We start from the raw sequence: 25,866 nt of genomic DNA, 5'->3' as shown, positions 1-25,866 counted from the left end.
GTTAACTTTTCCAATTTCGAAAAGTGTAGTGCTAACTTGACACACGTCATATGGGCGCAGGTTGTGCACCCTTGTGCATGGAGTCCATAACGCATATCACTTAGATGATTCATGGCACAATATGCAATCGCGCTGTTATAAGCATTTTATTCGCTACGAAATTTCCCTCGCATATATTTTATCCACAATGCGGACAGTGGAAGCCATGAAACATAAGAAGAGAATATGCTTACAAAAAGCGAGAGCAAACGCAAGAGTGTAAAATATGGACATACAAGAAAATAGTTACTGCTGATGAACATATGTTTGCACTTGTATAATGATTCTCTGGATTGGCAATGTGCACGAACTAAACAGCACATTCTTGCCTTTTTTTTTGAAATCTGTGCGGACTAATGTTATAGTTAAATATAGCCAAAATTTACATTCATAGGTTCTCACATACCCTGAAAATTTTATGAACTATGTAATGTATTTGAAGCTTGTGATGCAAATATCAAATAAGCCTAGCAAGCTTTGAAGTCTCGTAAAGCCCTTGCACGGTGCACGGATTGCAAAGCTTTACTATAGGAAACCCATTTTTTACCGCGTTGTTGTTGTTGTAACAGCATACAAATTCCCCAAAGCGTTTTTGAGGGTTGTTGCTGGAGTTACAGTTCTTGGGCAGATATACATAAATCTGGCACTTGTGGGAACGTGCTCGCTGCAAGGGCTTTGCAAGATTTACAGAATTCCACTATTATATCGTAAACGAGTAGAGGATGAAATCTTTGTATGCAATACAAAATACATATATGTTATAGTCAGTAATGAATATGTATAACTAAAACATACCTTGGTATCATAATCAAGTAACTCAACAAACGCCGCAAATCTTCCGGTTTTAGACGATCGCGTTTAGGTGTTGCGGGAAAACAGAGCAAGGGCCCACCACGTCTATCCCGCCCACCAGTGAGACAAACGACACGTTCTTGTAGAAGGGTTAAAATATCGCGCGCTCTTTGTCCATCCATATTTGTAGTTGCACTGTGATGGTGGGAATATTGCCTTTTGTATATCGCAAATGTGTGTATGTTCCTTTTTCAGGGTCACTAATATGAGTATTTCAATCGATTTTTCGGCTAACCATTTCACGGTTATTACGTTCGGCGAATAATTTCTTTTTTACCGCCATTGCCGTTTGGTTCCTTTCGTTTAATATCCTGTGCCAATTTTGTGCTGTAACCTTGCCTTAACTTGGGCCGTTTTGTTCTCAACTGCCCACCGAATAGTTTTTTAATATCGAAATAATTGTTCGTCGGTTTAATTTTTATATAAAAAACCCAATAACTGTTCAACCAAGACATATGGAATTGATTCGCGATTTCTTTTCTATTTCTAATCACTATTTCAATGCCATTGTAAGATTGTACTAAATATGTGCTTTTCTTTCTTCACTTTACGTTTTTGAATTTAACAAATTCTTCTTTACACTAATTAACTTTTAATTTGCATTGAGCAATCACTACTGGCGAAGATATTTCCGTTTATGTTGCTTCCACTGCTCACTTTGCCACAAGTGCTGCCTGCTGTCGCTGTCGCTGCCGCTGTCGTCGTCGACGTCAGCTTCTGCAGCATCATCAGCAATGCAGCGACAACACCATTCCAAATTTTGCTTCGTTTTCTTTTATTATAAACCTTTCTTTATTGTCATATTTACTTGTTTGGATATTTTTCGTATTATTCTTCATCACCAGCCAAAAACCATCATTCATTGGCACAGAGGTATCCAAAAAATAAAAATAAATCACACAAACGCGAAAAAAAACTTTTATTATATGTAATTGTTGTTGTTTTCGGCGCTGGTTGCCGCTGGCGGACTGGTTCACTGTCTGATTTCGCTGGTTGCTGCTTAACTACTTGCCTGTTCGTTGCTTCTTCTTCATCCTCCCATTACTTCGACGATTTCTGTTTCCTCCCGCTATTCTTTTGCTCCTCCTGGTCTTGCTGATGTTGGTGCTCCGCTGCTTTTTTGCTGTCATTGATTTTTTGAGAAATTTCGTATTGCCGGAAAACCACTATTTTGCCATAAATTTGAACACTTTTTATAATATTTCATTAGCACACACATTGTTTTTTCACTTTTTGATTGTATTTTGTCTAAATTTTAGGTATTTCTTATTGAAAATTACAAATTTTGCAGGAGGATTTTGCTGCCCAACGCGAGAACGAAATGAAACAAATTTTTTCTCTTCAATTCTCTCCAAACTCTCCACTGTTGTCGATGACAACGAAAATAGGAATAAAACAACAGCGAACAAAAATATGACAAATTTTTTTGTGCAATGAGCAATTCTAATTTTTTAAGGAAACTATCTAATTATGCTTAATAAAAATATTAAAATATAAAAGAACTGTTTGCACATGCAGCTTCATGATATATTTATGTATTAATAATGAATCATGATGCAACTTAACTTATTTTGTAATGCAAAATCCGCAACGTTTGCAACCCTGCTTTGTAGAGATTTGGACCGGGTCCAGTGTTGCCACTTAACCTATTTTTTTAACACATTTGGTACAAAATAGCTCTCAGCCTATCTATGTCTTGCTTATGAGATTTAAATTCTGTAAGTAGGTACACAATTTTATTATAAAAAAATTAAATAAAATTTACCTGTCCCTAATTTGTCTGCATGCTGCATGCTGCATAAATGAAGAAATAAGCGCGAATTCAAAGTCGAGCTTTGAAAATTACTGCTACACGAATTAAAAGCTGTCAACTATTAATTTCTTTAGGGATAAGAGGGAAATATAATACAAATACTCTTCCTTCCCACTCACTCGCTTTAGCGAAATGTAAAATTTGGTATTTGCGTAATAATTATCTAAGTATTTTCTTCTAACCTAAACAAACTGTAAGGATTAGAGGACAGTCTTATCACAGTGAAACCACAAATTTAGGTACAATTTTGCAAACCGGCAACACTGAACGTGCCCGCCGAACGAACAAAAACTCGTTCACTATTTTGTTCGTTCGTTCGTACGTTCGCGTCGCAATAGTGTGCACGAATATCATACAGGTTTTTTTATAGTATTGCGAACATTAGTTTTAATTATTAGAGTAAAACTTTCATATTACTAAATTCTTTTACTGATACCCTATAATGGAATTAACGAAATTTCAGCTGCATTTTGTCGGAATGCTGTGCACAGCTGTAGCAAGATAAATTTATATTTCACATAACATATCTGTGTTGCACAAGATGCATTCTTGTCAAATTGACAACTAAAAATTCTGGCAGCTGCCTTTTTCGGTGCATTTGCGTTTTGCTTCTAAAATTTTCAATTATTTTGTTTTCCTCCAAAATTTGCAAAAATTCTTCGTAAAATCAAATTAACGTTACAGCATCGTAAAAGAAAATCGAAACATAAACAACAAATACAAACGGAAGGTCCTGGAAGTGTTTCAATAGTTGCCATTGGAGAAGTGGTTACAGCCATAGATAAATCAACAAACGGAATCGGTGACATCCCCAACATGGATAATACAAATCTCAACCGAGTGCTAAATCAAACCTTACGTCATCCACTACATGGACTGCTTTTCAAATATACCAATGTCATGAAAGGTGTGTAGGTATAGAACTTTACTTTTAGGTGCATTACAAAGTTCCATTGTACAAATTCACAGGCTGGCAGTACCGTTGGTTCACGGTTGACGCGCAGACCGGCACACTTAGCTACTTTTTGTGTGACTCGTCCTCGTCTGGCGATGAAGCAACGCCATCGGCACAGGTTTTGGCTAGTGCGCCGCGAGGTCAAGTACAGCTGGCAGGTGCTGTAGTCTGTCCGAGTGACGAAGATTCACGCACATTTTCCATAGGTTGTGCCTCTGGCGATACGCTTAAATTGCGTGCTGCCGATGCACGTTCACGCCAAGAATGGGTGGATGGTTTGCGTGCAGTTGTAGAAAGTCATACAAAAGCAATGGACATTAGCAATTCATCACCACTGCCGCCACGAGAGTTGCTCGCCGCCTCAGATGCGATGGTTTCGGCGAGACAAGCACTCTACCTAACCGAACAATGGTGAGTGTAATGAAAATGAAAAATTATATTTTAACCATTATATCAATGTTGCATGTCTATAAATTTGAATCATTACAGTAATGCAACGTTAGCGCGTACAATTGAGAATATTGAATGTGAAACATTTTCACCGACAGATCCGGACTTGCTTTTGCTCAAAGCCATTTCGACAGCTAGTACACAATGTTTGCATCAGTGCCTCAGTCTATTACAACGACACGAAGAGATACACAGTACAAGTGCTGCTGAATCGGCGGGCGCTTGCTAATTGGAGTACACAAATTTACATACATATTTGCTACATTTGCTACATTCTAAGAGAATTGGAAATTCTTTCATAGGAGCTTCCGTACGTTCGTTAACGTTAATTTGTTCATATTTATAAACAATATGTATAATGTATGTCTCCAAGTTGTCATATAACCATACAATTTTATAAAATGATTTGTTTCTAAGGATTTGAATCTTTAATTCTTGATAATGTATTAGATATCTTTAACGTTAACTCTATTAATATAGCTACATACATACATACACATATATATTATGAAAGACATCTACACTTTATAATTAATAATTGTAACGATATTCAATCAAATATTTTAGGTACAAAATTTGATGGAATTATTAAATACACGCACACGTCGTAAGCTTAAAACGCAAAAAATGTGTATTTAAATTGTCGGCATAAATTATTTGATTATGTAAAAATAAACAACTGGGCTTTGTTGTTATAACAGCATACATTCTTCCCAAATAATGGCTGGTAGACCCGACTGTCTTGGGCACAGCTAAGGTTTGTTGCAGCCACGCGGCTCTTACAAGGATATAGGGGGCAGTGAACGTAAAAAATCGGGGGCAAACATTATTCACAGAGCTCGACTTTTGAGACTGTGGTTCGCTTGATCAATCCGAGGTGATTACAAAACGGATGCATGTATGCATATGTTTTCTCTACAACTACACGAAGACCAAAATTAAAACCAGCATTTTTTTCTGATTTATTAACTTCAGTTTAATTCCTCATCTGTTAACAAAATTTTTTGTTTTATTTTTTTTAATGTACTTACTTTACATCGCTGAGTTCTAATAACATAAAATAAAAACACTTATTGCAATTTCCATCTCTTTGTATATTTAATGAATTAAATAAAGATACCATTACGCTATTTAGATTCAGATACAATTATAATTATAATACCACTATTTTATCGCTCGATACTCGTACATAATTTACTTAGAGAAGTTAATAACATAAAATTTGTTTCTAAATTAACTTTTCTTTTGCATAAAATTTCTTTGCCCTTTTTCATACATACATACATACATATAGAGTTCATACATTCATGTACTTATCTGCATGTTCTCGTGCATATTTGTTTGTTTAGCGGATAAATGGACAAATTAAATAAACTAAATGTACTAGTTCTATTTTCTACATTCCGGAATAAATACTAACTTTGTTGTGGTTCAAGTTTTGAGTTTGGCTTACACATGCATACATACATACGGTACATATTAGTACCTACAATATTTTATATACGGCAAGAAAAAAGAAAACATGATTATTTCGTGTGATTTGCAAGTGCTTTCAATTATTATTTTTTATTTAAAAACATTCCCATTTTGTTTTTGAAATAGGCTGTAGATTTTAGGTCCTTCTTTATGGGTATTTTAAACAATTCTTCAGTTTTGTATTTATGTAGTGTCCTGGATAGCAATTCAAATGGCGGCGAGAGCGCAGAAAGATTTTTTTTGTTATTATTTTTAATAGAAGAATTGCATGCTGTTTTTTTTTTACATGCATACTGAGATCTATGTATGTATGTAGAGAATGATTTGCTGCATCACCTGCTTATAGTGTATGTATTATGCTTTTGAGTGCGTCTGTATTGCGTGACAATCTGCAGCTTACTAAAAAGAAACACTACACGTTGGTTATTTGAAAACATTTGCTTTTGATTTATGCTTTATGCTTATGTATTTAATTGAGTCTATTGTAGATTATTTTATTATTGTTTTTCTTTGTTTGGTAATAAAATTAATACAATTAATAATTTTTTGCTTGTGTTTTTACAAAACTGCAATCACACAAAAGTTGGCTGTTTACTAAGTATATTCTACATTTCAGGACATACATAAATCATAAAACATTTTTTTTAGGAAAATTCTCCACGAAGGAATTAATTTTTTTTTTACTTGTTTGGAGTGAACTGCATATCAGTTATGTAACTTAATTTACGCTATTACATGGCTTGTCCTTTGTAAGCCTTGAGTGTCAGTATTTATACATTTGAAATTGAAATATGTTGTTATTGCAGTTAAGTTTTGATTTGAGTTTTGCATTCACAAATAATTTTATTTCTTTTTCTCTTCTTACTTACAAACTTGTTTTGTTTTGATTTGATTTTCTGTGTGCTTTGATAACATAAATTGCAAAAAAATTAAAAGTAAATATAATTAACCTTTTGCCTGAAATTCGATTTTGTTTGGGCCGAAACATTTTCATCATAAAAATATTAGGTACTAAATCAATTTGTTAACTTTTTTGCTCGCTCTTTTAACATCGTCTATCCAAAAGTTTTTTTTTATAAACATATAAAAATGCATTATTTTTTCTTTTTTCTTTATATGCAATACATACTTTTCAAACCTGTGCATGGCGGGCAGTAGGCAAACGAGGTGACGTAAATAACACACAAATAGTAATACGTAAATATTCACAGTAGAATTAAAAAAAAAAAATTAACTTTATACAGTGAAAAGAAAAATTTACGAAGGCACTTTTTAAATATTTTTTATTTATTTATTTATTTGTTGTATTAAATTTATAATAAATTATAAAATTTAATAGTTAGTTACAGCGCTAGCTGCTAGGGCTATTGGCTGTGTCGGTAATGTAAAAGTGTGGATTATATCTTGGCATCGATGGCTCTGATGTAATTGTATATAACGTTGATGTTCTGGATTGAAGGAGTTTTGAGTAGATCGATTGGGTTGTGGTTGTTAAGGATGGAATTTCTAGACCTGCGGTGCTCCGGGCATTCGAGAAGAAGGTGGTTGACTGTTAGGTGTGCGTTGCAATGTAGACAGTTTCCGCTGTGTTGGGTACTTAGTAGGTGCGAATGAGTTGCGTTTGTATGCCCAAGGCGAAGGCGGGAAAATACAAAGATTTTTTCTTTTTCTATGGTAGTGGGGTAAATAGCAGGTGCATTGTTTGTGTTAATAGTTGAGTAATGGTGATGTTGATAGAGTGCTCTTTTGGCTTGTTGTTGTTTTCGGTGCTGTTGAAGACAGACACGCGCTAGATCAGTTTTCTCTATAATGGGGCTAATGATGGTTGGAGCCTTGCACGCAGACTTCGCTGCATTATCTGCTTTCTCATTACCAGTTATACCTACGTGTCCTGGTATCCAGAAGAGTTTTGTGTGTTGGGACTGGTGTAAAATATCACGGATCGCGTTTATTGTGTCCCAGTTACTATTGGAGATATTTTTTATGGCTTCTAAGACCGAGAGACTGTCGCCGAAGATTACAGCCTTCTTATTCTTTTTTTGGGCTATTTGAAGCGCCTCCATTATACCCGCGGCTTCCGCGGTAAATATTGACGCAGTGGGTTGCATTGAGTAGTTCGCTAACGTATGACCGTCTGCGTCGACTACTGCGTAAGCGGTGCTATGTTCTTCTTTTGAGGCGTCTGTATAGAGTATTTCGTAATGTTGGTTTTTAAATATCGACAGTTGTTGATTAAATAGTTTAGCATACATTGTGATAGGAGTTTTGTCTTTTTTAAATCTTGCTAGCTCTGTGTTGCATGTATTTGCATTAAAGAGCCAGAGCGGGTATTTTTTAATGTGATGTTTGTGCATTTGATGTGTTTCGTTGTGGCCTTTAAGAATGTCGTATATAGCTGAAGGGAGTTTTGGGATTTTTTTGCAGAGGATGGCTTTATTGGTGTCGTTGTCGATTATTGAGTTGTTTTGAAACAGTATTTTTGGTAGTAGTCTAAGTCTATTTTCGGAGATTCTGTCTTCCAGTGCTGGAAGGCCTGATTCGGTCAACATGTTGTTTATCGGGGTGGTGACAAACGCGTAAATGCTGCTTCTGATGGCTTGGTGATATGAGGGCTTGATGATGTTTAGAGTAGTCTTTGGAGTACTTCCGTATAGAAATAGCCCGTAGTCGATTTTACTCAGCACCAGAGTTTTTACCAGATATACGAGTGTGTTGATATGTGTGTAGCTCCTACCGGCTAGGTACCGGATCAGGTTGGTTCTAGACATTAGCGATTTTTTCAGTTGTGTGACGTGGTTGTTCCATTTGTAATTTTTGCTAAAAACAATACCGAGAATTTTTAATTTGTCAACCCGTTTGATACGGTTGGTATTTATTGTCAGATCCGGTGGGTTGCAGTTGTGTTTCCGGCAGATATGAAGAATCGCTGATTTAGAAAAATTGATGTTCGCACCAGCTCTATGTGCCCAACTGCTAATTTCGCTTAAGACATTGGTAAATACCGTGTTGTTGTCATTGTTATTGTTACCTTTTGCCATTATATACAGATCATCTGCGTATATGCAGTGCTCTAATGTCTTATATTTGAGTATGATGGTACTGATGCGGTTAAAAGCGATTTGGAAGAGGATTACCGACAATGGCGACCCTTGAGGTATTCCATTATGTAGTTGTTGGGGTTCCGAGAGCATATTGTTGACCTTAACTCTTAGTCGGCGGTTAGTTAGAAAACCTTGGATGAACATTAGTACCTTACGACCGATTCCCCATGACTGCAGGGTTTCGATAACAATATGCGCACCAATCCGATCGAATGCTTTTTCAAAGTCGATTGAGAGTATAGAAACGTGATTCTATATTTTTATTAAGCGTGAACATAAGTGGAACAAAGCAAAAATTATCAACATTAAAAAAGTCCATGGAAGTTAAGCCAAATTTTTAATTTATTGCGCACTGTTTTATTCGTGTGTATGTAAACATAAATATTTTAATCACTAAGCCATTCGCCGGCAAGAGTCTGTTGATGGATTTAAATGAAAAAAAAAAATAAAAAATAAAGTTGCTCTTGATGATTCTAAAATGCATTATTTTTTAAAGAAATGAAAAAAACTAAAAGAAAATAAAGTAAGGTCAAATACAAATACAACTTTTAAGTGCCGATGAAAAATATGTTTTTAATGAGTTGAGCCCGATTTTTGAATTTTTGTACATATCTTTATATTAAATTTTAAGCGCAAAGTGCGGAAAAAGCAGCAAATTTCGAAGAAAATCGATGATCCTGTTTCAGCTAATAAATGTTACACAATGAAAACTAGTTGAAAAAAAATTAAAAGAAAAGTTTGATATGCTAATTTTTTTTGAGTTTTTAGAAAAATTTTGGGTGTGCAGTTTTATATTATAGGTCGTTAAATTTTAGTATAAAAAAGCGAAAGTTGAAAGTAAAGAGGGTTCGCATTGATTTTTTATATTTTTGTCGCTAACTTTTCGAGCACATCTGCATGTTGCATCATTTATATTCTTATTATATACATATATGCATTATTAAAAATCGACGCAAACTCTTAGCCACTTTAAACTTGCACCATGATCTATAAAACAGCATACCAAAAAATTTTCTTTTAATGTTTGTGAATTTTTTTTATAACATTTAAACATTTTTTTTTAACCTTTTTTGCTTTGAAGAGCCCTACAATTGTTTTCAACTAATTTTTATTATGTAACAATTATAAAATGGAATCGATTTGTTTCAAAATTGCTACTTTCCCTGCATTTTGCGCAAAAAATTTAATACAAGGAAATGAAAATTCAAAAATCGCGCGCAACTGGTCTTTTGCAAATTTCATTTAAAAAAATCAAATTGAGTGAAAAATTAAGGTTCCAGTAAATTATGAAGAGTAAATGCCAGTTTTAAACCACTGTGCGGCGGCATGCTTAAATATTAACCGATTTAAAAAAAATAAGGGTCTGGGGAGTGGCAGCAAGAAAATTTCAAAAAGTTAAATTTTCTGTACATTTCTGAACCAACCTAATGTACTTATATCGGTTCTAGCAGTGGACTATTGTTTGCGTGACTTTTTACCGCTTGGCTGGAAATGATCCGTCTATTTGCGATAACTTGCCGTAATGCCGTAATCGCTTGAAATTATTTTTTTCAAATTAAGTCCAGTGGATTAAAAAAAATTTGTCAGTAATATTGTGGCCTAAAACAATAATATTTACTTTGTAAAACATTCAATTAAAAAAAAAAAACCATAATGCAATTTCCAACCCCTTTACCACTTTCCACCGCGCCCTGCACAGTTGCATAAAAGTCAGTCTAAAATTTTGCATTTAAATATCAATTTCGTTTCTTAATTTTGTTTAATTTTTTGTTTTGTTTTTGTTCCTAGATTTTCCTAAAATTCCACATGTGTATAAATATTTAATTTTGTCATACGCGTCATTCCTCATTACATTAATAATACAATAATAATTAATTTACATTACTTTATTACAAGTAATTTGTCGTTTGTTGTTTAGTTTTTTTTTATATTTTTGAATTTTATTCCGAAAGGCATTCGTTGCGATTTTGTCCGTTATAAATTTAAATTTATTTTCTTAAAATGTCCTAAAGTTTAAATTTTTTGTCATATAATCAATTTTGCTTCCAAAAATATGTATGTAGCATTAATTATAATACTCAGACATTTTGTAAAATAATTTTTGCTTAATTTTGTTTTCTCCGAAATTTATATTACTTTTGTACACTTTTTTATAAAAAAAATCATATTTCAAAAAAAAAACAAACTCTTTCCTTAACTGAACTGGGCACACATTTTGAGAATTTTTAGTGTGTTTGTTTTATCGTTTTTATTTTGGTATTTGCTTGTTTTTCTTTTTTCTTTGTAAATTTTCTGCTTTAGTGATGTGTATGTATGTGTTTTTTACTGGAATGTAACTACATAGTTGGGAAATACTGTACAATAAAATACATACATACATACATGCGTTGCGAAAGGTTTTATGACTTAATATTTAAGAGATCTCTGCATTGAATTGTGCGAAATATGCTACATAAATACATACATAACTTTATTTACGAGTCGGTTTTTATATGCATAAAAAATTTTTTTAATTGGTATTTTTGTACATAATTTATGATAAAAAAATTATAAAGAAAACGCAATAGGGGTATTCATTTATTCACAGTATATATATTTAATTGCATTAATTTATGTAGAAATACTATTTAGTGAATTAAAGCTCGAAAGATGTCGCGGTCCATAAGAAAATCTTTGATTTAAGGAAAAATAACAAAGGCCTTTCCTTTCCTTCTTTCCTTTTCCTTTTTTCTGTCAGTTGGAACACTTTCAATTATTTCACAAAGGGTGCTCCTGATACTGAGTTCATGCACGGAAAGCTACCCTTTATCTTTATTCGCCAGAAGCATAAAGATTCCTAATATCAAACTACCTCCTTTAAATGGGCATACTCCGTCCCTTTTCTTATAGCGCTAAGCATTTGGGAGTCTCTCTTACACCTTAGCTAAACTCTAAAATGAGCACTAACTCCGAGTTAAAAAGATTTATGATGCCCTACGCCTTGACCTTATGCTAGGGATGTACAAGACGGTGATTCGATTGGTGGTATAAAGGCTAGCTTGTATTGCGGTTACTAGTTTTCAGTGCACTTGGGAACCTTCCTAAGCATCTTCCAAGCAGGAGTTTATGCCATTAGTCTGTGTGTAGAGATTAACCCTCGTAGGAATTATCGAAGTGAGAGGATCCCTACACTCTCATGTGGTATTGTAGCGCATGGAGAAGCTCAATGCCCTTGCTGAGAACAATTTTATCCAAATTATATGGGATCGCGTGCCCGTGGGAGTCGAAGAAAATGAAGAATCCGGTCAGTTAGCCAGAATAGCTGCTGCCTCGACCCCGATAGGACTTGAGCTCTTACATGCGATAGGTCATAACACGAGGAAGCAAGCGTTCGGAAAGAAAAATACCAAATTGAGGGAACTGCTTTTGGCGAAACACCATGGCTCTGAGTGAAGCCTATGACCCACCTGCATAGGCTCGAGAGCTAGTCAAGCGCTCAATGTTGCTTTTGTGATTCCGCCGAATAGACATAATTCCACCTACTCCTGGAGTGTGAGGCCGTTTAACGGAGAAGACAGCGGCACATATGAAAAGAACATAGACGCTTTATGCCTGGATACAGTGTTGTGATGAGCTGAGTACACAGTAGACCCACTGGTGGCAGTGCTTACTTTATTTATATCTGCCTACCTATTGCGGTTAGTGGAGCGACGTATCCTGTACTCTTTCGAAGAATTAGCAAAAATTTGAACTACGCCTCAAAAATGGATGATGGTTTAGGGGTGGGGATTATTTGAACTCACTCACCACCACATAGAAAAATCGTTACGACTACCAGATTCGGCCAACGTTTTTCCAGCGGAAGTCTTTGCTATCAGAGAGGCGCGTAAAATGAGCTTAACCTTAGAACGGACCGAAGCAAGCATTTATATTTTCTCGGATAGCCAGGCGGTAACTGGGCTCTGTAAATATAACCTCCAGCATAATAAGAAAAGGCAACGAGTACGTTACGGATTTAGTTGGTTGGCATTATCGTTGTATTGATCTGGGTGTTGTGGCACAGCAGCACTCAAGGCCACGAAAATGGCCCTCCAGCTAGTCAGAAACGGATCGGCTGTGGATGTCTCTGTGGCAGAAGAGGTTTTTATAACTCTGAGATATATCAAAGGCCGCATATATCAGCATTGGAAAAATGTTGCTCAGGTGGAAAACCTACAAACATCTAAGGTCCTACCGTTTTTACAGTATACTGGACCCTGGGCACTCATTAAGCAAACCTAGCACTGGAACACCCCACTTATGAATGTAAAATTGGCCAGCATTTTATAGGACGAGAATTAGGTTTATAGGCAAACCTTTCTATTGCAGTTTAATGAAAATAAGTGGTATTAACTCTGCCTATGGTACGTATTAAGTTCGGAGGAGCAGCAGATCAAACAGTCCGAACAGACCGAACAGACCGAACGATTGCAGTGTCTTACAAACAGAGATCAATGCTAACGAGTTGGTGACTAGTCTTTTACTAAGCAGCACAGTTCCAGACGATCAAGCTTATATCTTTATCGATAGTGAAGCAGCCTTGAAAGCAATAGCATCTAGAATAGTGAAATCAGGACGTTGGCATCACCATCGGTCTATCAACGTCGGTCTATGCTGGATCTTTGGTTGCACCAATATTGAAACGAATGAGTCGGTTGATGAGATGGTGGCCAGATACGGCTCTGAGATCCAAATTGACGAGGCGGATAACTCCGTACATTATGATCGTTACTAATGACTCGCGGAACAAGCGCGAAGACCGTGAGATCTTAAGATATTATGGCCGCGGAAAAAGACGAAAAACCGCCTGAAACTCATTAGATCTGCAGTAAGAGTCCTTACCGATATCATCACGGGACACTATGCTATAGCAACAATGCTTTCACGTTGGCGAATACCAAGTGATTGACTCTCTGAAGAAGCTGCCGCGATGAGGACATTCCATACACGCCTTTCTAACCTAACCTAACCCAGTGCAACTTCTTACTTCTTTAGCTTAACCTCTACCGTTTTCTTGCTGTCTCTTCTAATTTTTTTAAATTACGATTTGTTACGAAATGGTTTAATTGGATTTGCTATACTTTTCACTTCAACTGAAAACCATTTGTCCTTAAACGTTGCGCCTTGATGAGCTATGTACATAGACCTCAAAATACATTTTCTGCGACTCGGTCGGCGTTTTTTCGGACGTTGGGTGACCGTCAGTTAGCCCAACCCGCAACTTGAACTTCCTTTTACTTTAAATTTATTTTATGTTAATAACTTCGCTTAGCTCATTGTATGAATACCCCTACTGCGTAATACTAAGGTACATAATTTACATAAAATTAAAATAACGTAAATATTTATTTTTGGAAATACATAATTTAAATTTGTTTAGTTAGGAAGCATATTTGTAAGTAGTATTTGTATCTATAAGGAAAGCTAAAATTAAATATATTTTCTTTTAAACTAAGTAAATCGAAGTAAAGCTTAAAAATGCGACCAAAAGCTCGTTTAAACGGCATTCGCTAAAGGTGCACATACATAGAAAATGTAATACAATTTACCAGTGGCCCTAAGCGATATTTTGCGAAATTAAAACAAATATTTTTAGTATTTGATTAATGCACTCTACAAAAACCTTTACAACGTATTTTAAAAATACAAGTTTTACTGTTAGTGTTTTATCTTTTTTTTATTTCTTTTGATTAAATATCACTTAGGCCTTTATAAATGATAATGATAAATTTCATGTTTGCTATCTTATTTGATGTACGGTGGCGGGCAAACAAATAGACACGCGACATTTAAACAAGTTTTGGCTATTTTTGTTTTGTTTATTAAATGTTTATTTTTTTTTTTATGAAAGTGTAGCTCACTATCTAAAAGAAAACCATGTAGGTCAACATTTTAAACTTTCAAAAATATTTAAAAAAATTCCACGAATTTCAACAAATTTTCATCAAAGTTACAAAATTTGAATTCAGAATTTTTACAGGTATGCAGTTTTGTACCCCATTAAATTTTAGTACAATTAAGTTCAAGTTTGAAGTAGCTACGACTTGCCATTGATTTTTGGCAATTTTTTTTTTTGCTGACGGTGTTGTACATTTTCTTCCATATAAAGAAATGGTCGAACGTCCATTTATGTACCTACATATAATTTATATGGAAGAAAATACGTAGCACCGCCAGCAAAAAAAAATGCCAAAAGTCAACAGTAAGTAACTTAAAACTTGCAATTTATTTTGTGTGCTAAAATCTAATTGGCTAAAAAACTGCAAAACAAAATTTTGTCTAAAAATTCTACCTAAAAACTTACAATTTTGTCGAATATTCCAAATTTTTGTACAAAGTTTGAAATTCGGATTTGCATGATTTTCTTTAGATATTGTGCTATACTTTTATAAAAGAATAATAAACTTTGAATAAACAAAAGAAAAATAGCTAAAACTTGTTAAAATGGCGCGTTCTTATTTTTTCGCCCTCCACTGTATGTATGTAGTTGCTATTATTTAGTTTCATTGACTTAATATTTATTATTAAATAGTATTTATTTAAAGATAAAATATATTGTACACTGACTGCTGCGGAAACTCAATAAGAATTTCTTTTAATGAGGTTCTTAATACATATACATAGTATGTATGTGTCTATATAAGTTAATTTTTATTTAAATTTGGAAATTTAGCTACAAACATTGCTGCTTTAAAAATAATAAAAATCAAACTTTTTCAAGTAAAATTTTTTTCCATTATTTGGAGGCATAAAACACTTCTTTATTTATTGCACGACTTTTGTCGTTCAACCAAACGGCAATTAAACTGTAAAATATAAATGATTTAGCTAGTTGATTTTCCAGTCGGCAAAAATCAACCCGTGTAAAGGCAGCTTAAGAATGACGGAAAGTGCTCTGTGTCGAGTGAACCTCAGTCAATTCGGCTATCCAAGGAACGTAGATAACAATCTCAGTACCCTTTAGTACAGAATGTGGTATACCCTCAATCATATTTGATATGATATACATTAGGGTGGCCCACAATTTTTCTCCTCATTAAAAATAAATATTATTTAATCGAATAAAACTATTTCCCTTCAGAAGTCTTCAAAAAATAACACTATGATGCTTATTTAACTTAAAAACTTTACTAAGTGCGTTTTAATAACCGATAATCCTAGCTGATGTATACAACAATTTTTTATTTAATGTTTTCATGAACACTTCACACACGAATAGCTCAATGAACGTCATTAATTCTTTTCTGCATTCTACTCATTGTTTTCTGTAGGTTTGTGGTAAACAATTTTGAAAAATAGGGTTGCCAGATATTTGAAAATTCAAAATTATTTAAAGCTCAATAAAATATTTAAGTTTCTTCATCAAAACTAAAAGCGTTTGAAGATGTTTAAAAATATGTTTGAATTGGGTTGCCACCTTTCTAAAACATAGAACAATGATTATTAAAAATGTAAGCGTATTTAATACCACAATATGGGTATCACGAAAAAATTTATTTTCCCTATGTAAAATACATGAGAAACTTCAAAGCCCGGCGGCACGGGTAAATATTAACCGATTTCAAAAAAAAATATGTGTATCCTTATTTTTGATTTTATTCAATTCTGGGGGTGGCCACAGGAAAAATCAAAAAAGGTGATTTTCATATGTACTTTTGGGCAACCCTAATATACATATGTATAGTGTTTTGATACCAACACGGCTGGATTAGTATGGCAAACCAGGGGGGCCTGAGCAACAGAACTGATGCAATTAACGGCTAGGAATAAGGTCCCTAGCTTTGAATTACCAAAGCTGAATGTCTAAAGCCTACGATTCTCTAAACAGGTGAAGTGTGTCTGAGTCATACTGGTTCCTAACCGGAGTTGAAAAATAAATACTGAAGAGAAAGTAAAGTGAAAGCGACCATTGCCAATTAATCGGTTTTTTGGGAAGACGTTGGATGTACACAGTGGTTGTTCGTTCGAGTATTCGCTATAGCTGAAGGCTGTCCTATTTTAGAACGTAATGGCTTACATCTCGGCTAGCTAGGCGGCCGCTAAGACATTTAAGCCTTTTACGACAAGATCGAAACTGATGAAGGAGTATAGGACTTTTTTAAATGAAGTAAGTAGTCAGCTAGATTTAGCTTCGGTCCCTGATCATCGCAACATTACCGAAAATGAGGCTGAACACGAGTTAGCCAGAGAAGGTTCCACATTGGTATCGAACGAGGAACGGATCTCAACGGCTTTTGTAGCACCTTCTTTGCAAATGGCTAGCAGGAATACACAAGTGTTTTCGTCACAATTCTAACCTAACCTAAACATAATAGACCTCACCACGCACCAGATTCAATAAACTTTTATACACTTGGCTTCAAACTTGAAGAAGAGTTGGCGGAGGAGTTTTCTCACTCAATTGAGGCTAACTAAAGACATCTTTTCCGCTCACTGACCACAAAACTGTAAATATCACCCAAATGGCAGCACGGAATCTCGCTCAAAAGCCCACAGAGAGAAAATAAGTTTTCGTCTTCTCACAAAGTCAGGGAGCCGTATAATCTATAGGCTATGCAAAGTTCCTTACCAAGTACCGTAGATCTCTGAAAAGAATGGCCGAACACTATAACATAATACAGTTGAACACTCTAAAACTCAAATAATGTGGACACCGGGATTTTTGTAGATTCGTCTCAAAGCTGACGATTTCGCAAGACCATTCTCTTGCCATGAAAGAGCGCGCTCGGTAGTACCAATGGTAATCTTTAAACAGTTTATACAGTATGGTATATCGATGTAATTGTCTCGAGAAGACAAAAGTTCATGACCACAAATACGCCGTTCTAGATCAGATCATTTCAACTTCATCAACATACTAAATTAAATAGGAAAAATATAGGTAAAATTAAATAAATTAGTTTAAAATAATTCTATTAGAATAATCAAAATATTTTCTTAGCAAAAGTCTAATGGTGTCTAATGAGCTTTAATTTACCTACATCAGGGTGTCAAGAGCTGAGGTCTGGTAAGTAACAGCGAACAATGAATCACTGTTTAATGAGGTTTTTGGGTTGGTGGAGTCCAGTGGCGAATCCAGGGGGGGTTTTGGGGGTTAAACTACGTGTCAGTCAGTGGCGGACCCACGGGGGGTGTTTTAATACATAGGCGCCATATTATACATACATATGCGCCCTCCCCCCCCGCTGAATCCACCACTGGCGGAGTCATTGGACCGTACGTTTTCGAAACTGTTGCCGGTAATGCTTTTCGATGAACGGTGAAGGTTATTGGTTTATGATAACCAAATTGTTATGCCCTGAATTAGATGAATTGGATTAGGACAGTATGTGGTTTCAACAGGACGAGGTCACTTGCCAAACAGCGCATGAAACAATGAACCAATTTCGTAAAACTGCGATCGTATTGCATCACCCTAAAAGTATGCTCCACAGAAGCTAATGTTTGGAAGAACAAATACTTTCTCCAAAAGCATATTATACCTCCAAGCATCCACTAAAAATTATTTCATAACTAAAATTAACATACCTTTGTAAATACTCCATACAGTTACATACATAAATACTTTAATGAATAAATAAATTGTTGCTTATTCGCTACTTGTTGTGATGGGTTCGATTTTTATATTACTGGAACTTATATTACCGCTCGTTGCGCTGGATGTTATGCTAACTTCCGTATGACCGCCAGTCGTTGCTGACGTCGTCACTGTGCTGGTGCTACTTACAATGGTCGATGCTGCCGTTGTACCTGGCGGAGAATCTTCACTCGCGCCTACCAAAGCGGCCAAATCCTCAGAGAACAGACGCGTGGGTGAGTAGGCGCTGCTGCGCGTTGTCTTATAGCCCATATCTAATCCCAGCTCGGTTAGTGTTGAGTGTAGATGTGACTCGGCGCTTGGGCTTGGGCGACGATGTTCAAGTAACGATGATGGGGATGCACATTTCGATTTTGTCGCTGTTGCGCTAACGATCGTTGATTGATGGTGATGCTGATGTTGTTGATGTTGATGTAGATGCTGCTGCTGCTGGTGTTGTTGCTGCTGATAATGATGGCTGGAAGATGTTGTTGCTGTGGCTGAGATGGAAGCGGCTGATGTTGCTGCGTGATGAGGCATGGAACTAACACCGTAACCCAGAGCATGTTGTTGCTGCTGGTGTTGTTGTTGCTGCTGCTGCTGGTGTTGCTGTTGCTGTTGCTGTAACACTTGTTGCTGCTGCATGTGTAGATGTTGCAATTGGTGCTGTTGCTGCTGGCTGAGCACAGCAGACGGATCACAACGTCCCATATGCAGAGCCATTGCCATGCTGGGTGGCAAATTAGGCGGCAGGCCAGGCAAGCCAGGACCGCATGGCGAAGGAGCGTGTCGTGGGCCCAACATTGAGGCGGCACCAGGATTCGATGTAGTACTGAGCGCAGGAGATATACTCGTCTTTGGCAGCGGTACCGAGCCATGTCCGCCGGGCGCAGCACCACTCGAGCCGGCTGCGGCTGCGGCGGCTAAGTGTGGCTGTAAATGCGGTGGTAAGTTAAAGAGGCCGGGGCCTGGCGGACCCTCTGACGGATGTTGGTGCTGAACAGCTGCCGCCAACTGCATTTGCTGGCGAATGTTATGCGCAACAGCTGCCACAGCGGCAGCCGTAGCCTCCTGTGACATTTGATCACCGGTGGGCGTAGGTACACCATTCGGGCAGGGACCACTCATGCCGGGGTAGTTCATAGGGCCATCCTGAAATGGAAACATGGGCTAGAAATACTAATACAGTTAGTAAAGCTGCGTATAACCAGCTAACGATACAAAACAAAAAAAAGAGCGAAATCGAACGTCCACGACACTTACCGAATGCCGACCATAGGGTAAATGCGGTACCAAACTATCGTCCTTGAGGTCCTTTGCATCGCGGAAGACAACCGTTTTGATGACACCCTTAATATGTTCGTCCGGCCATATGCCGAGTAATATGCGCTGCGGACGCCCACGTCCTTTGGGTCGCAAATCGGGTCCACCATCGATTGAGGGGCCAAGCATATTGTGCACGCGATTCGCGTATAGGACAAACGTCGGATAGGGTATGTCGTACTTGCGTGCCGCCTGCGAAAGTGAGAGTCCCTCTTTTAGTACGCTAAAAATAGCTTCGGCCATTGTTTCGGGACGCCACGACTTGAGTGGACCACGCTCGCGGAAGCGTAGATGATGCATCAAACTCTGATTGGTGTTCCAACATTTCTGCCACATGGATTGCAACTGGTATTGATAGCTGTCTGCTGGAAGGGAAACATGCGAGAATTTGTAATGTAGTAAGTCATTGATACAGATCTTAAATGATAGAAATTGATAGGTTGCAAGGATATTAAACTTCAACAAACTCTTTATTTATCTTTTGAATATAGGGTCAGACTGAGGGTTTTGGACTTTCTTGTTGGTCCAGCAGAAGAACGCTTAATCGACCATGTTGAGAACGACGGAAGGTACGTTTCCGGTGTGTTAGATATACATATATACATACGATTGGTCGACCTACCCTCGACTTGGATCACTATTCTATTCTAGTGGCAGCTAACATACGGCAACGCTTCTGTACAACAAAGAACTTGCGTTTTAGTACACAAAGAAAGTTGGATGTTGAAAAGCTGCAATCGTAACAGACAGCCATATTCGCAAGCATCTCTCTCTCCGGTTCTCAGAGGGCACTTTTCAACAAACCGACTTGTGCGAGTAGTAGAACCACATTTCTCACTCATCGTGTTTGCCAAAAAGTAGTGAGCGAGCCTGAATGAACAACTGGTACGACAAGGAATGGCACACCGCTTCAGAGAAAAAATATGCGGCCAACAGAGATCGGGCGCAACGAGCTATGTGGGAACAATAAAGGGAGCCGAAGGGGGAAGGGCGACGTATTTCCCGTAATAAGAGGGACGGCGAAATATTTTAGTGCGCAGAGCTTAAAATAATGACCGGCAGACAAAGCGTCCGAAAATTTTACTAGAAAGTTAAGCGACTTACGGAAGGAATTCTAGAGATAGAGAGAGAGAAGACTTCTCACGGCGATGTAGTGACTATCCTGCTGAATCGTAACATCACTGAATACTGTGGAGAAAATGAACCTGAGTCCCAGTTAGAAAAGATGGTACGAATAGAAATTTCGCAGCTGAAAGACAACTAATTTGCTCGAGACGACGGCCTGCCAGCTGAGGTGTGCTTTCGTGACGAATAATACGATATCTATGTGACAAGGTTTCAGACTCCTTTAATCTGATATTAGCGAATATAGTAAGAGCCGCAGACCTGAAACGCACAGGTATAATTTTCTACAAGATCGTATAACTTGTCAAGACCATATGACTTGGTTTATAGAATTAACACCAATAATAATATCAGACTTGAAAAACAACAGAGAATCACTCTTGGCAAGAAGTGAAGTCCTCTCTCATCGCACATAGGGACGAACTGAGAATATATGACGACAAAAATATTTACTCCATATGTATTTGTCAGATTTCAATAGAAATTGGTATTCATGGGTTTCAGTTAACACTGATTTCGAAATATACTTATATATTAAGTTTTTAAAATTCAAAATGGCTCCAATATGGCGGACGACTTAAAAAAAAATATTGATTGCTATCCAGGGGCATTCATTGTCGCTAATTTCGAAACTGGTATTCAGTTTTCAAAACTCAAAATGGCGGAACCAATATGGCGTACGGCTTTTTTAAAGTAATTATGGAATTTAATGAAACTTGATAGCAAACAACTCTCGCAGTCACTGATTACGAATTTAATATTTGATTTCCAAAATTCCTATAATTTTATATGTTTATAATTAAAATCAAGAAATTTGAAAATTATGACCGATTTCATCACACAATAGGGAGCCAAAAATATTTCAGCTAGACGGTCAAACACTTAAACATAATTTTGATCTCTAGATTACGATAATGTTTTTAGAAATTCCGTATCACCTCAAAATTTTAAGCTATGTTTTGTGAACATTTTATGAAAAAAGTTTAACAGAGATAATAAAAATAAAAAAATGTTCGTAAATTTTTTCATTTGTATTAAAGCCTTTCTTTTACGAAAAATTCGAGTTACTAACGAAGAAAATCGGTGGGTAAATAAAAGAATGGTAAATAGGCAAATGAAAATGAGAAATATTTTTTTTTGTATAATAAATGTATGAGCATGGAAAGACGACAATAACTATGTTGTGTGGCATACTCATAGTACTACATGACGTATAAGTAACAATTTCCGCCCTTTTGAATTTCGAGAATATAATATCAATTTCGTAATCAGCGACCCTAAAAACCCCTACATACAGTTTTTTATACGACTTTATATTGCCTCATACAAACCTGCAATTGTAGAAGAGCTCGATGCACCCATCCAAGCATGCGAATTTTCCATCATTTTGGCCTGCAAAGAAAGAGACGATCATTAGGGGTGATCAGTTGAAAGATATAAAAAGAATAAATTCATTTAGTTAATACTTCGAATAAAATTCAGACACAAACACAGCTTCCGCATTCAGTTTCGTTGTAAATTAAATAAAAAAATACCTTTCGATTCAATTAGCGCAATCTTCTGCTCGCCTCTAACTGTCTGAAGTGGCGATTGCACTTATTATTCAATATTATTCTATTTGTTTGATTTTGTACGGCACGCATTCTTATTACATTCTTATATTCGTATATGTACTAACATTCTTGCATTTATTTAAGTATGCGTATACATAATGTGTATGTACATATGTATGCAAGTTTTAGAATCGTGCTTTGTCGCACATTTTCAACATTCATTGACTTGTTAAAATCGACCTACATATATGCATACTTATGTACATACATTCATATGTACATATGTAAGCAAATAGTATAAGAGCATATTAATAAACAAATTCTACACAAGTATGTATGACTTCAAATTTATGTATGCAGGTACATACATACATATGTGCGTTCGAATACAGACATACCTTAGCAAAGTTTTCCACACAATCCACATTAACAAAAAAACCTATACCTTTGTATGGTATGTATGTATGTATGTAGAAGAAGGAAACATATCAATGAGGTGAGCTCAAACCCTAAATGCTTGCCAGTGTGCAAGCGAGTATAGCCAAGTGTGTGTGTTTATGTATTCCAGTAGGCACCAATGCCCCAATATATGTATGTAGTATGTACCAATGAAACAATATGAATGACTGTAGTTTGCAATAAATGATTCTCAAGTTTTAACTAAATCGACTAATTGCATAACAAAGTAACATTTGCACAAGCAAAGAGGGGCCTCGACAACGAAGGCGCGCGCCATCGATAGAGGCTGAGTGAGGGTGGTGTTAGAGACACAGGGCGGTGGGGCACCACCCACAACACTTGTGCCTATTCCGGTGATTTCAATATATTCAGCTTTCAAGAGGCTACAAAGCCAAAGGGGATGGTAGAATAATTTGCAATTTCACTTAAATATTTAACAGAGGCAAAAAAACAAAATGAATGAATGAATAAAGTGGATAAAAGGAAAACTGTTGTAGTCAAACAATTAAGCCAACCAAAGTGAATACTACTTCCACACATCGAATGTTTTTTTTTTATGCCATACATGCATACATGCATATGTGTATGTGTGTATGTATGTATTTACATATGCATGATTATGACGTCTCGTGATACGCCCCCATCACTTATGTAGCTTGATTTGCAATTGCAAAACGAAATAGCGGAAGTAGAGCACACAAAAAAAAGCAAAACAAAAAAAAAGAAAGAACGCAGAATAAAAACGAGGAAAAAAACAACGAAAAAGAGGCCACAGCTGCAACCACAAAAGTATGCATAGTTCAAGAAGTCATCGAGTGCTGGCACCTCTTCAAATGTTATTTACATATTAGCAAATAAAATTGGTAGTTAACCGTACAGGTAAATTTATCTAACAATTGTGCATGCACGTACTTAGTTTGTATGTGTGTAAGTAAGTATGTGTACACCACAATTCCTACAAATACATACATTAATATTAATGCTGCTCTGCTTTGTTATTTGCCTGAAAACTGCCTGCCTTTGAGTGCTGTTCGCATATTTACATACATACATACCCATAAGCACATGCATACATAGAAGTACATATTTGTGGCATAATGACAACGTGAGGAGAAAACACAACAAAATATAAATTTGCTGCATTTTAAATAATTGCTTCATTATGCTGTTTAGACACACTCAGATTGCCTGTTAGAATTTTCTGGTATTCTGAAATATTTCAATAACAAGTGTGCATTAGAGTAGACCAACAATGTTTTTTTTTCATCCACTCCCCACATCTGAAGAATAACGTATACATTGAAATCGTTTAATATATAACCGTATCACCGGGGCTTTGAAGATTTAAGAATTGCTATAAAATCACTAAAAATACATATATATTTTTTGTTCCAATAAAAAAATCTCCCTTCAGAAATCTTTAAAAAATAAAATTGTGATGCGTATATAAATTAAAATTTTACTAACACAATTTCAAAATAATTTCACAATTAAATTTGCACCCAAATTTCTATTGTTGCAAGATTTCTTAGTTGAAATATTTTTATTCGATCAAAAAATATATTTTTAACGATTTCTTAGCAATTCTACAAAAAAATATTTCTCCTTATTTTCCATTTTCTATAATCCTGGAGAGGTGGCAGCAAGAAAATTCTTAAACGTTGATTTTCTCTTTGAATTTTTGCACCATCCGAATCTAAGATGTGCTTGTGTTTTTGCAAAAAATAAAAATAAATAATCACTCATACGCCTAGTGGCCACTACAATTGTGAGTGCAAAAAATCGAAGAGCTGAAGCGGAAAGGTTGCTCATGTGGCTTGTTGACAAAGCTTCTTGAGTTTGCTAATGGTATCCTCCAAAGAAATCGGAAATATTGCGGCCTTTATCGCAGATGGGTGTTTCCAGCGGAAGGTCCACCACGACAAAAAAAAATAAAAGTTGTATATCTAACGTATTTACGGGCCGATTTGTCTGCTTTTTAAAATATATACGGGCTATGTAAGTAGAATCATGTTTGCATAAAATGGTCTTCCTAGGTGGTGCCAAGGTCGAGATATTTCGAAAAACCGTATTTATGGTCCGATTTGGTTCGAATTTGGCGTATGTGGTTGAAACATAATAAATCATAGATTTCTAATAAATTGACCCTGAATTGGCGCTGAAGTCAAAATATAAAGTATATTCTACATAAAATACATGTTTTATTTGCGTTGAAAATTCACTTAAAAGCAATATTAACAAAAATATAACGATGGAAATTTATTTCACGTGACGCCACGTCACGTCACGTTTCACACTTGGTGTTGTAAACGAGAATTGAAACAATTTGCATTATTTCAAAAAACTCTAAAAACAACTAGAACTGCTCCAAATCATACCAAAATAAGTTTCATCAAAATAGCCATCCACAATTCGCAGAGTTTTGCGATTTTGTAAGAAAAGAAAAAATCAACTTCCATTTTTTGTCACGTAACGACACTCTCTTTAAATGCTTATATTTCAGGACCAAGCAGTTCGATTGATTTCATTTTTTGGTTAAATATAGAGCTTATTATGTGCTATACAATGGCAAATGGTATTCCTTTTTTGTATCACATTGAAAACGTACGACTGTCACGTGCGCCACCATGGGAATGTCCAGATGTTTGAAAGCTTTTAATTTTCGTTGATCAATGCATGAAATCATCTCTCAACAAAATCTTACTCAATCTAAAAAAATGTCTATAAGTAAATAGCTTACTTACTATAACGAGCTTTCAACGAATTCTTTGGATTTCTAAACAAGGAAGGGAAAACAAATTACTCTCATATACATTTTTGTTTATTTCTTTTCATAATTAAATTTTTAGTTTTTTTTTAAGATTTTTTCATTGTATTTTAAATTTAGAAACTAGTACTTTCCCTCCTTTTTTAATTAATTTTTTTTTTACTTAATTTACTTTTTAGTTGTGAGATTTTATTGCTTTAAATAGAAAACAATTTTTGTTTCCATTTAATTTTAGGAGATTATTTAATTTTTAAGCTACATTTATGATTCTTAAAAGAAAAATACTTGATATGTAGCAACTTGCTTTAGTTTTTGTCAATGTTATTGTGGCTTGTTAACATTTTATTTTTAATATTTT

General features: G+C 35.8%; 2 protein-coding genes across 2 annotated transcripts in view; both read left to right on the top strand.

Moving 5' to 3' along the window:
- The window catches only part of LOC118747679 (triple functional domain protein), a 183,585-nt gene that overhangs the window by 14,591 nt on the left and 143,128 nt on the right, over window positions 1-25,866 (top strand). The gene's annotated exons all lie outside the window — the stretch shown is intronic.
- LOC118747685 (oxysterol-binding protein-related protein 11-like) lies at window positions 3,323-4,627 on the top strand. Its single transcript, XM_036481753.1, has 3 exons — window positions 3,323-3,611; window positions 3,674-4,070; window positions 4,149-4,627. Exons 1-3 carry the CDS (start codon window positions 3,521-3,523, stop codon window positions 4,336-4,338), a joined length of 678 nt encoding a protein of 225 aa, XP_036337646.1. The 5' UTR covers window positions 3,323-3,520; the 3' UTR covers window positions 4,339-4,627.

Source organism: Rhagoletis pomonella, unplaced genomic scaffold (assembly GCF_013731165.1).
Source record: "Rhagoletis pomonella isolate Grant_MI unplaced genomic scaffold, Rhpom_1.0 Rhpom_scaffold_00012, whole genome shotgun sequence".
In the NCBI taxonomy this organism is placed as follows: Eukaryota; Metazoa; Arthropoda; class Insecta; order Diptera; family Tephritidae; genus Rhagoletis; species Rhagoletis pomonella.
This window is presented reverse-complemented; position numbering and strand designations above follow the sequence as displayed.

Bases quoted from the DNA above. Each gene is read 5' to 3' on its own strand.
- LOC118747685 (XM_036481753.1), top strand. From the start codon at position 3,521: ATGGATAATACAAATCTCAACCGAGTGCTAAATCAAACCTTACGTCAT. The intron at 3,612-3,673 runs GTGTGTAGGTAT...ACAAATTCACAG, and splicing joins ATATACCAATGTCATGAAAG to GCTGGCAGTACCGTTGGTTC. The intron at 4,071-4,148 runs GTGAGTGTAATG...GAATCATTACAG, and splicing joins CTCTACCTAACCGAACAATG to TAATGCAACGTTAGCGCGTA.